Source organism: Ovis aries, chromosome 23 (genome assembly GCF_016772045.2).
Source record: "Ovis aries strain OAR_USU_Benz2616 breed Rambouillet chromosome 23, ARS-UI_Ramb_v3.0, whole genome shotgun sequence".
NCBI classification, from domain to species: domain Eukaryota; kingdom Metazoa; phylum Chordata; class Mammalia; order Artiodactyla; family Bovidae; genus Ovis; species Ovis aries.
Genome location: NC_056076.1, coordinates 22,589,356 through 22,602,537, shown reverse-complemented (window position 1 = coordinate 22,602,537; position 13,182 = coordinate 22,589,356). Strand labels below are relative to the sequence as shown.

At 40.0% G+C, this 13,182-nt stretch overlaps 1 protein-coding gene across 35 annotated transcripts in view; it reads left to right on the top strand.

Moving 5' to 3' along the window:
* Window positions 1–13,182, top strand: part of DTNA (dystrobrevin alpha) — a 433,908-nt gene that overhangs the window by 323,021 nt on the left and 97,705 nt on the right. For all 35 annotated transcript variants that reach the window (XM_060405357.1, XM_060405353.1, XM_060405347.1 and 32 more), the window contains one exon: window positions 2,534–2,747. In XM_060405357.1, the coding sequence (XP_060261340.1) occupies window positions 2,534–2,747 (214 nt within the window). The remainder of the gene's footprint in view (window positions 1–2,533; window positions 2,748–13,182) is intronic.

The window sequence follows — 13,182 nt, the reverse complement described above, 5'->3', positions numbered from 1 at the left end:
AATTTATCCAAATCTAAGAATTATTTAAGGAATCGGTTGGAAAGGGATTTGTGTTCCTCTGTTCCAAACCAGAGATTGGCCAAAAAGATTTTCTTTTTCTTTCGACATGACTCACATTATTCATTTGTTCATGTAGAATGTGTTGTCTCTATGTACCAGGTACTACCACTTTTTATTTCAAGCATTTTTTCAATTTAATGAACACCGTCTCCATTTGGGGCTTCCGTGATGGCCCACTGGCAAAGAATTTGCCTGCCAAGGCAGGAGACGCGGGTTCTATCCCTATATCGGGAAGATCCCCTGGAGAAGGAAGCGGCAACTCACTCCAGTATTCTTGCCTAGGAAATCTCATGGACAGAGAAGACTGGCATACTGTAGTTCATGGGGTTGAAAAAGAGTCAGACATGACTTAGCAACTAAACAACAACAGTCCCCATTTTACAGATGAGGAAGTGAGGCTCTGAGTCAAGGCTTAAAGGGTATGCACTTGTAGAATAGCCAGATTTGGATGTATGTCTTTGGACTCCAAGTCCAGTGTTTATTTCAACTTCAAGTCCAGGAGCTTGATAGATGTTAGTTTTGTTTTTCAAATACGGTGTCAGAAGTGAACAAAGAGATAAAGAGAGTAAAACCTGAAAGCTGTTGGTGGAAAAGCATATGGGGCATGTACAGTTCTCAGGAATGAAAACATAAGTGTATATTGGGCTGGCCAGAAAAGTTCATTTGGGTTTTTCCATAAGATCTTATTGCAAAAGCCAAACAAATTTTTTGGTCAACCCAATACTTCATTGAGAAAGACAACATATTTTTCAAACACCAAAGTGTAATGAAACGTGAACCTTAAACTTGATGAAGTTGTGGAGAATCTAGGACTCTCACACTCCTAATGGGAGTGTAAAACAGTACAACTGTTTTAAGAAACACTTTGGAAGTTTCATAATGAAACATACACCTACCATACAACCTAGTCACTTTCGTTTCTACATATTTACCAGAGAAATGGAAGTATATGTCTATACAAAGTTGTATACATGATTGTTCATAGCAATTTTATTCATAATAACCAATAACTGGAGCCGTCCAAATGTCTACCAACAGGGAAGCTGATAACCAACTTGTGGTATAGCTATTTATTAGGATACCATGCAGCAATAAAAAAGAAGAAACTATGGTCATGCAACAACATAGATAATTCTCAAGGTCGTTACACTAAAAGGATACAGACAAACACCGTACAGACTGTATGATTCCAGCCATATAGTATTCTGGAAAATCATGATAGAAAACAGATCTTTGGTTTCCCAGGATGAAGTGGTAGGATGGATGAGAACGTGTATAAGGAGACCTGAGGGTGGGGGGGGGTGATACACGTGTCCATTGTCTTAACTGGGGTGATGGTTTCTGGGACCATCATAACAAGACTTCGGGGTGAACAGGGAAGACATAGAAATGGATTTCTTGACTATCCTAGCAAAAGTAACCATGAAGTGAGCTACATGAGCTTGCTAACAATGGCACCAAGAAACTATTCTTGATCTGTGCCTTAGTTCTACTGCTTCATTGAAGAGGTAACTTTTCCTTTTTCTCCTGCCTGTCTTCCTGCCTACCTTAACTTTTCCTTTTTTCTAATTTCAAACCTTAGATGACTGAAAACATGTAAAGAAATGAAACTATTTTAAATTCTCAAATGCACTTTTGATAGCCTTTCAACACTAGAATAGAAGTGTTGGTTTTCTCTTTTCTTTGTAAGGGGTCAGGATGTACAAGTGGGAAAGTGCTCTAAAGCCAGATAGCCTTGTTAATTTTAATCACAAGTACTATATACTTCAAAGTTGCTAAGAAACTAGATCTTAAAAGTTCTCACCACAAAAAAAGAAATGATAATCACGGGACCCAATGTGTTAGCTAACAGTATGGTGGTAATCATCTTGTGGTATAGTGAAGTGAAGTCGCTCAGTCGTATCCAACTCTTTGCAACCCCATGGACTATAATCTACCAGACTCCTCTGTCCATGGGATTTTCCAGGCAAGAGTACTGGAGTGGGTTGCCAATGTGTCAAATCAATATAAAAATTATCAAATCAGCACTTGAAACTTAACCAGTGTTTTATAGCAATTCTATCTCAATGTTTTAAAAAGCCAGATAGACTGGATTCAAATGCCAGGTGACTTCCCTTGGACCTTTGTGTTTGTCAGTTAACTTTCTTGATCCTCAGGTTCTTCACATTGTAAGTATTTCAAAGATCTATTATGAAGAATAACAGATTATTAAGAATACTGTGATGTTCAGAAACAGTCCTCTACTGTGGTGTTCATAAAGTCATTGGTTTGCTGTTATACGGTGCACATCAGCTCTTTGAGATCCTGCGCTGTGTACCTTTCTCTGCTAGTGTCAACCCCCACAGCAGTGGAACACGTGCCAGAGCCTGCGAGGCACCTTGACAGAACAGGACAAATGGCACGTGTGAAATAACAAATTTACCTTTCCATGCACTCTGGGCTGATACGTCCCCTCTGCTTTCATTGTATATAGTGCACCTGGTGGACATTTGGAACGTCATAGAAGCATTGAGAGAAAACGCTCTGAACAACGTGGACCCAAACATGGAGCTCAACGTGGCCCGATTGGAGGCTGTGCTCTCCACCATCTTTTACCAGCTCAACAAAAGGATGCCAACCACACACCAAATCCAGGTGGAGCAGTCCATCAGCCTCCTGTTAAACTTCCTGCTGGCAGCCTTTGATCCGTAAGCTCCCTCTGAAATGTCTGTGACTGTCTGCATATTCTGTCTCCCCTTCCTCTTATCCTTCTTGGTCTTTATTCCAAAGAATTTTCTGGAGGAACCAACTGCTGCTTTTTTCTTATTCAGATACTTATCTCAATAGAGTTTCTATGTGTGTAACATAAATTTTAAATGCTTTGGAAAAGACTTAGAGCGTAAAATGGCACCACAGGAAATTGGGGACACTTGAATTTTATGTGCTGACCTTTGTTTAATTCATCCTACGCTTCCTAGAAGCTACGGACACTTGGAAGCGTCGTGTGGTGGCAGGCCTGTGGAGCGATTTAATGAAGCATGTTGTGGAGGATGTTTTTAACTCTCTCCTTTGCAAATCGTCTAAGACAGCCCTTCTGAGGTGTCATAACAAGATCTCAGAGCAAACAAAGAGACGTTGAACAGGCTTCCTTCCTTGCTGTCTAGTAAAAATAGCTGTGATTTGCATTAAACGGACTGGTCCGTAATGTACCACGTAAAACAAAGTGACGCCATTTCACGCTCCGCAGCTGAAACCCAGCCTCATTATCTTAAACTTCCCCTCACAGACTCAGAGAATTTCTGAGATCTTAAAGGTCATTCTTCCAAACTTCTCATTTTACTGGTGAAGGACCAAAGCACAAAGAGATTGTCACTTGTCCAGTGACAATCAGCAGGTCCACTGACTCTCAGCACGATAGTGGCAGAGTGGGGACTTAGGGATTCAGCTTCGATTTCTTTTCCCAAGCACATGTGGCAGCCCTGGAAAATGTAAAACCTCCCCTAACTCCCATTATCAGATCAAAATTTCACAAGGGCTTTTTGCTGATGGCCCCTAGGCTAGATATAGGATCAACACCTCCAATTTCATTCCTGGTTTTGAATATTAAAAAGAAAAATCACTAGCTTGATCTTTCAGCAATCCCTTTTAAGATTCTCAGAAGATTTTGCTTATTCTCGTTGTCTAGCCAAGGCTTGGGAATAGTTAAGCCCAGCACTGGAGATCTTCCAGCCAGGTTAATGTCATTTTGCCACTCACAAAAGTCACCAGCTGTCACTTTGCAACCTAGCATGGTGATAGGATAGTTGGTGCTCAGGTTGACCAGTATACATTATCGTCTCTGTGTTTATATTTTGAGAAACTCTCAAGTTGAAATAAGCAAGCAGTCCAGCCTGATAAATTCCATTTATCTTAGTCTGTGCAACCTTCAGAACTGATGTACTGCTCTGGGCTCATCACTGTGGCAGTCAAGCAGCAGGGCTAGGAAAGGAAGCAGTGGTCCCACATGACAGGCAGCAGAGTAGAACCAAGCGGTGGAATTTCTGTAACAAGACCATAGCAGCTTTCAGGCCTGTTGCTAAAGCCTTCAGGAGGCTTATTTGTTATAAGCGTAACAGTGGAAAAATGTTAACAGAAAGAGGTAATTTCCTGCTACCTCATGGGGTATTGCTAGAGGATTCATAAGGAATCGAAGCTAAAAAATAATTTGGGCCAACTCTGAAAATTCAGAAATGGGGCCAAATTAGCCATAAGGGTGGGGGATGTTGTGAAATAGATGGAGCTTAAACTAATAGATTTGTCACTTTTGTTTGGGAATATCAGGAAGAGCATTTCAAAGAGCCAACCTGTAAATGTTCTCTAAATAGCTCTGATAATGTAGCTGAATCATTTGAAGATTGTTGGATGCTAAGCTAAGATGGATTATACCAAGATAAAGAGTAGTTCACACCGATGTTCAGAAGAAATATTTGGTTCCTAATCTTCTTACTGATGGGAAAGTCCCTGGTGTCTTCTTTCAGTAATCTCATTGTAGTAGATTTAGAAACACTTCCACACAGAGAAATCTCACTGTAGAGATTCATCCATGCATCCATCTAAAAGACAGACCCCAGTCTGCACACACTTCTGCATTCTCAGAGCCAATGAGTATAGGTCTGCTAAAACACAAGTTTTCCGTCTGACGGATTTTGAAATTTTAGACACTATGAGTGCCTCTCATAAGGAAGTCCACTACCTGGAAATATAATTTACAAGTGAATATAAGAATAGAAACAAGAGTAAAATGAAAGTTCTATTCCAACTCTTCTGATAGTATACTGCTAGTTATCCAAATGAGATCCAGTATGGAAATCTGATGTCATTTCCTACCACCTGTCCCATAACTATATGCAAGTATTTATTTTTTACTGAACTATAGTTGATTTACAATATTGTATTCATTTCTGAGGAACAGCAAAGTGATTAAGTTATACATATACAGATATTTCTTTTTTATATTCTTTTTAATTATGGTTTATCATAGGATACTGAATATACTTCCCCGTGCTAGACAATAGGATCTTGTTGTTTATTCATTCCATATATAATAGCTTACGTCTGCTAACCCCACCCTCCTCCTCCAGCCCTCCTCCAGCCCCTCCCCTTGGTAACCACAAGGGTAACAGACCCTGGGTCTGTTCTCTATGACCGTCAGTCTGTTACTGTTCCATAGATAGGTTCGTTTGTGTCGAATTTTAGATTCCACATATAAGTGATGTCATATGGCATTTGTCTTTCTCTTTCTGACTTACTTTACTTGGTATGATAATCTTTAGTGGCGTGCATATTGCTGCGAATGGCATTATTTTACAGAACCCAAGTATTTAAGGGAGGCTTCTGTATCTTGGTGGGCATGAATGAGCCTGATAGTGGTAGATCTATGATGTGCTTTTGCTATTACAGAGTCACTGAAATGTTTAGGAGATTGTCCCCTCATTTGCTTTATTTTAATTGCTCACAATAAAAGAAAAATGAGGAAAAATGCACAATAAGTTAGAGATCCTATAAGATTCTGGTCTCTAAAGCAGTACTGTTTAAAAAAAAATTGAAGCAAATACAGAAATTTAGTCCCATGAAGAATAAGAACTTGCATTCAAAGAAATATTGTTTGTGCCTTAAAGTTCACTAGCCTCATGCCAGTTGAACTCTGCCAAGAAATAATGACCTGAAATGAGGATCAAGGCCCACTTGACTTGGATGCACCCCTGGGAACCAGACTTACCTTCCCACAACCACGGTTCCCCCAAAATAGCACTCTTTCATTTCTCTCCACCACCTTCCCCCAGCCACCTGGATCTCTGCTCTCACAGAGGCATGCTTGCCATAGACTGTAATCAGTTCCCTGGTTTTGAGGTTTCTCTGCTCTTTGGCCAAGTCAGCCTCATGATGCAGTCCATCGCTGCATACATAGGGTGATTCATAGACTTCAGGAGCTGCCATTTGCCTCCAGTGCCTGGACTTCCCAGGTGGCGCTTGTGGTAAAGAACCTGCCTGCCAGTGCGGGAGACATGAGACACTGGTTTGATCCCTGGGTCAGGAAGATTCTGGAGGAGGACATGGCAACCCACTCCAGTATTCTTGCCTGGAGAATCCCATGGACAAGGGAGCCTGGCAGGCTATAGTCCATGGGGTCACACAAAGAGTCAGGCACGACTGAAGTGACTTAGCGTGGCACGGCATGGCCTACAGATGCTTGCCATCCTGTCACTGAACAGGCAGTCAGTTCAGTCTAGAAGGCTTTCCTTCTCAAGATGGATGCTTGAAGGGATATCACCCAGTGGGCTATTACCTAACAACTTCCAAGCATACTGTTTCCATATCTGGAAGCTTTCTTCTCTGCGTGTCTCTAGGGAAATGGAGAGCTGTGCCTGAGAAGCATGGGAAAGGAGATCTCAGAAGAGGAGAGCTGGGGCTTAGAGGGAAGAAGAATGTGAGGAAATAAGCAGAGCCTTGAGCCCATCTCTTCCTGTCTCTGCCCTTCTGTGCTTCTCCAGGAACCCACCTGCCTCCTTCCTTTATGTGCTCGCAGGAGCCTTCCCTGAGGCTCTTTCCTTCATAAGCCAATAACTCTAACTCGACAGCACCTTTTCCCCTCACCTCTTGTCCATATCCCAATGGGGGAAAAATCTCCTTGAAGTGTTCTAAAGCCTTCTACTGTTATTACTTTTTAGGCAATTGAAAGTAACAAAAAGAAAAAAAAATGACAGAAAATTACAAGATGAAAATAATTTCTCTTCTTTAAAAAACAGTTTTATTGAGGTACCATGGTTACCTTGAAAATAATCCTTCCAAGTCAATCACGTGTGGCCTTTTGGAGAGGTGGGGTCATAGACGCTGATACACTGTGCATCACCCTTCACCTCTCGAGTGGAGCTGCTCATCTTTTGCCAGGGCCCACTGCTCCTTTCATGTGACTCTGATGATCTCTTAGAGTGGGGGCCTCTCTGCTTGTGTGACTGCCTCATACAAGCCATTTTTAAGTCTTTTCTTTGTATGCACAGCATCTGAGCCAATATCCAGCTCCCAATGCATCAGTGAGTAAGTAAATGAATGAATGAAAATCAAGGGTTAACTTTTCTCAGCCCTTATCACACTAATTTCTTTTTATTCTTTTCCTGAGATTAAGTCCTCCTTAGTCTCAAGTCTGTATAGTCAAGGCTATGGTTATTCCAGTAGTCGTTTATGGATGTGAGAGTTGGACTATAAAAAAAAGCTGAGTGCCAAAGAATTTATGCTTTGGAATGGTGGTGTTAAAGAAGACTCTTGGAAGTCTCTTGGACTGCAAGGAGATCAAACCAATCCATCCTAAAGGAAATCAGTCCTGAATATTCATTGGAAGGACTGGTGCTGAAGCGGAAGCTCAATACTTTGGCCCGCTGATGAGAAGAGCCAACTTATTGGAAAAGATCCTGATGTTGGGAAAGATTGAAGGCAGGAGGAGGAGGAGATGACAGAGGACAAGATGATTGGCATCACTGACTCAGTGGACATGGGTGTGAGCAAGCTTCAGGAGATGGTGAAGGACAGGGAAGCCTGGTGTGCTGCAATCCATGGGGTTGCAAAGAGTCGGACACAACTGAGCAACTGAACTGACCCGAATCTCCAGTCTATTATTACTAAACCTAGTAGGTCTAAGTTTGCTCTGTTACCTAGACTCATATCCTCTATTTTCAATTCCTGCCCCATCTAGAAGCACATTAGATGTCCATGGTTACTAATGTGGGGGATCCCATTTTCACGAAAGACTTCAATATGCTTCTCTGTACCCTGTTCCCACTTTCCTGGGAAACACTAAGATCAACTTTCATCAGGTGACTTAATCTCATTTCAATTCAGGAGACTCCCTTCTTGGCACAGTTCCTCATAAAGTAGATTATGTGACAGGGGTCTTACTTTTAGCAAATATTATTTGCACATATATTTAAAACTCCAAAGTTGGACAATGAGATGTATTCTAAGAAACAGTGATTTTCTTATTTGGCAGGTTGATTCTTAATGCCAATTCTCTAATGATAATAATAACAATATTATAATTATAATAATAGCTAAGAGGTACTCAGCATTTACTGTGTACCAGCAATCTTACTGGTTTGCTGCTGTATTATAATGATTTTCCAGGTTGAGTAAGTGATGAAGCTGAAAATAAAAAGATTAGATAATTTACTTCCTATTAGATGGGTTAAGTAGGGGAAAATCATTTTCTTTCAGGCATCAGTTTAAGTTCAGCTATATTCATGCTTTCCATTTTATCTTTTTATATGAGAATTAATGTGTTTTTTCCCTAGACTTACCCTGTTTATTACAGGATATTATTATTATGCTCACATTCCTAACCTTTCTAGTTTGCAGTATTTAGACATAGTTGACAGAGTGTATGTGAAAGAGATATTTGGACTTAACAAGTTTTACATTGTAGATTTAGAGTCAGTTCTACAATAGCCATCCATAACACCATATTCATCAATAGTCTTTCATAGACAATACAAAATTCTGGAATTTTCTTTTGACATTTTCTTTTGACATATCAAACCTCCTGAGCCATTTGCATATCCTTTCACACTGCTGAGCCCCCAACACGATGGAAAGTACCATGGCATAATTTCGGATGTGTGAATATGAAATAATCCTGGAACTCTGCCAAAATCCTTCTGCCTTTTGAGTTTAAAAAAATGATTCTGATGTTTAATTCAAGATGCAGTACCAAATACACCAACAAAATGTGTTGTTCACGTGTGAGGCTCTGTGGATGTGTGACAATGAAGGATAAAGAAAAGAGTCATACGAAACCAAATGTTCTCCTCTTGGCTTATGATTATGTATGTGGTGAGCACTCCATCTTTAAAATGTACTTGTCTTGGTGATTTTTTTCTTAGCACATCTTAAATCCAAGGTATCCACAGTCTCTACTCACTAAAATTTTGTTCTGATTAAAAGTACTTTGCTCCAACACTCCTACATGTTGTAAAAATGGAAGCTCTTTCCAAAGAATTTTCCTAGTTGTAGATAAATTGAATATTCTTAATGTCATTCGTCTTTCTATCGGACACACTTGGGTGAGTGGCAGGTAGGATTTCATGGGAGAGAGGGAGAGATGTCAACAAGTTTGGCCCCTTCAGGTCCCCATTATGGACAAACTTCCAGCATACTCGCCTGGCCCAGTGCTATCAGGATTCTTTTCCTGGATGTTTTGCTAACATTACCGGGAGCCCAAAGTGATGGCAGGCCCGAATAAGGGATTCTACATCCATATGTTAACTTCACTCTCCCCAAAACAAGAGTAATTATGTATATCACCCTTTCTAAATTCAACGTATCACATGTCTGCACGATGTACTATTAAGAGCTATAAAGTCAATCTTTGCAATTTTCCTCAAATATTTAGTATTGCTCAATATAATACTGAAGTGGTAAATCATAATATTTCACTTGTGCATTTATTCATTTAACTAACTTGTATTAAGAACTCGCTATATTCCAGGTGCTACATAGGCTGGAGATAATAGATGAGTAAGACGTGGACCTTGCCATAAAATGTGTTGTATTAAAATTAACTAGTTTTGACTCTTTCTCCCCAGTAGATGATGAGAAAAAGGAGGGTAGGCGTCATGCCTTATTTGCCTTTATATGCCCAACCTCTGAGGCATTGCCAGTCAATATTTATTGAGATAATAAATACATGATCCAAATGAACAAAATAATTTCCAGATAAAGAAACATGTTATGACAGAGCCATGCTGTGGAAGACAGAAGAAGAAGCAATTCTATTTGTGAATTAAGCCACCAAAGTGTGTGAGGAACAGAAGCGTGAGAGCTGGACCTTTGCTTGTCATAAATGCTTGCCAAATGCTTTGGTAAAATATGTTGGTAAAAGAAAAGCTTCTGGTTTTAGTATTCTTAAATCAAGAAATAATTCCTTGAGCCTGTTCAGAAAACAGTTAGTCAGAATTCAGTCTCTTTCAGGGACTTGATATTTGTCATCAGTTCAGTTCAGTTGCTCAGTCCTGTCCGACTCTTTGCAACCCCATGGACTGCAGCACGCCAGGCTTCCCTGTCCGTCACCAACTCCCAGAGCTTGCTCAAACTCACGTCCATAGTAATGCCATCCAACCTTCTCATTCTCTGTTGTCCCCTTCTCCTCCTGCCTTCAATCTTTCCCAGAATTAGGCTCTTTTCCAATGAGTTGGCTCTTCGCATCAGGTGGCCAAAATATTGGAGCTTCAGCTCCAGCATGTGTTCTTATTTCCTTTAGGATTGACTGGTTTGAACTCCTTGCAGTCCAAGGAACTCTCAAGAGTCTTCTCCAACACCATGGTTCAAAAGCATCAATTCTATGACCCTCAGCTTTCTTTATGGTCCAACTCTCACATTCATACATGACTACTGGAAAAACCATAGCTTTGACTAGATGGGCCTTTGTTGGCAAAGTAATGTCTCTGCCTTTTAATATTCTGTCTAGGTTTGTCGTATTTTTTCTTCCAAGAATCACGTGTCTTTTAATTTCATGGCTGCAGTCACCATCTGCAGTGATTTTGGAGCCCAAGAAAATAAAATCTCTCACTGTTTTCATTGTTTCTCCATCTATTTGACATGAAGTGATGGCATGCCATGAAGTGGGACCAGATACCGTGATCTTGTTTTCTGAATATTGAGTTTTAAGCCAGCTTTTTAACTCTCCTCTTTCACTTTCATCAGGAGGGTCTTTAGTTCCTCTTTGCTTTCTGCCACAACAGTAGTGTCATCTGCATATCTGAGGTATTTATATTTCTCCCAGCACTCTTGATTCCGTATTGTGATTCATCCAGCCCAGCATTTTGCATGATGTACTCTGCTTATAAGTTAAAGAAGCAGGGTGACAATATACAGCCTTGATGTACTTCTTTTCCAATTGGGAACCAGTCCATTATTCCATGTCCAGTTCTAACTGTTGCTTCTTGACCTGCCTACAGATTTCTCTGGAGGCAGGTCAGGAGGTCAAGTGTTCCCGTCTCTTTAAGAATTTTCCACAGTTTGTTGTGATCCACACAGTCAAAGGCTTTAGTGTAGTCAATGAAGCAGAAGTAGATGTTTTTCTGGAACTCTCTTGCTTTTCCTATGATCCAATGGATGTTGGCAATTTGATCTCTGGTTCCTCAGCCTTTTCTAAATTCAGCTTGAACACCTGGAAGTTGTTGGTTCACATACTGTTGAAGCCTGTTCTCAGTTCATGTACTGTTGATACTTGTCATGGGGTCCTGTAATTTCAAACAGGAAACTCTCTCCGGAACTAGGAGAAAATGTTTTATTCTGGTCTGTTGACCTGAAACAAACAGACTACCAGTTATTTCTCTGAAAGAAAAAAAAAAAAAGGTTTATTTGGGATCAGCAAGGAATTGCTATTTGAGGTCTGCAACCCTGGAGAGTCCCCACAGGTCTAGGAAAGAATACTTTTATAGAGGGCAGGAAGGGAGGCAGAGTGCGTGGCTTTTCATTGACTGGATCCTTGCCAGGAAGGAGGAGGAGTCCTCCTGTTGGCCTCTTATCATCACAGGGTATAAGAGCTCCCCCTGCTGATCTCTATGTAATTGAGGTTTCTGTTTATTAAATTTTTACAGTTCCAACTTCAACCTACTACCCCAGACCTATCAGTGTCTATTTGTTGTTTTTTCTTCTGGCCAAAGGTAGATTTTCCTTCCCAGACAACTTTTTCCTAAGAGTAATATCTCTAAGTTAAAAGAAGTCAGTTTATCTGTTTGTATTGCTGTTGCTCAGTTGCTCAGTCATGTCTGACTTGTGACCCCAAGGATTGCAGCATGGCCTGGCTTCCCTGTCCTTCACCATCTCCCAGAGTTTGCTCAAACTCATGTCCATCAAGTCAGTGATGCCATCCAACCATCTCATCCTCTGTCATCCCCTTCTCCTCCTGCCTTCAATCTTTCCCAGCATTAGGGTCTTTTCAAATGAGTCAGTTCTTTGCATCAGGTGGCCAAAGTATTGGATTTTCAGCCTCAGCATCAGTCCTTCCAATAAATATTCAGGGTCTGTTTGTATAGTCATAGGAAAAACCCTTAGGTAAAGCACTTACTCATTTTCTATTTTTGATGAGTCAAACTGTGAAGTAATGCATGTCTTTAAGACAGACACTCTACCAACCTCCACATATATATGTTAACCAAAGGGTAAACACTTTCCTTTTTCTATTTTCAATCAGGCTTCCCTTGGGAAAATTTGAAACTTTTCAGACTGAGCAAAATATAAAAGGAAATAAACAATTTAATGAAATATTGATTGCTGAGGCAATTTTAGTTTCTACCTATGATAATTTGCTGGGTTCCTTAAATATCCTTTTAGGTGTTAATTACATACCAATATAACAATTTAATTGGGTATTTTTTTTCTATATAATTGGTTATCTTCTGATGTCAAGCGAGAATAGGAAAGTAAAATTTGCAGAAGCAAAAGTTTCAGGGTAATTGGCTTAAAACTGAATCTATTTCATGATTCCCAAAAACAAATAATGGAGAGGAGGGGGAAATGAGTAAAATACGGATATGCATTGTGTTCTCACTCTCTAATGAAAGAAAAAACAGAAGTCAACGTTTGTTTTACTTAAAGAATTATAGGTTGGTAGTAAACTTATTTTTAAAGCTTTTACTATAACTTTTACACTAGCAGCTTTCATTCACAAAGAAAAGCTTATGTGATCATGTCACTCCACACAGATTCTAAGGCCCAGTCCAGCCCTAAAAATCAGCGATTCTAGTGGCTACACTGTATGCTCTATCCATTATACACTGGGCATAGTACATATACTCTCAAGCACATTTGGCTCTGTTGCCTCTCTGTTACTTTTAATTTATTTTTTATTGAAGTATATAGTTGATTTACAATGTTGTATTAGTTTCTGGTATATAGCAAAGTGATTCAGTTATATACATATATATCTATATTTCTTTTTCATACTCTTTTCTATGTGGCTTATTACAAGCTATTGCACACAATTCCCTGCTATACAGTAGGGCCTTGTTGTTTATCTCTTTTATATATAGCAGTGTGTATCTGCCATTCCCAAATTCCCAATGTATTCCTCCCCCACCTCCTTCCCCCTTCGGTAAACATAACTTTGTTTTC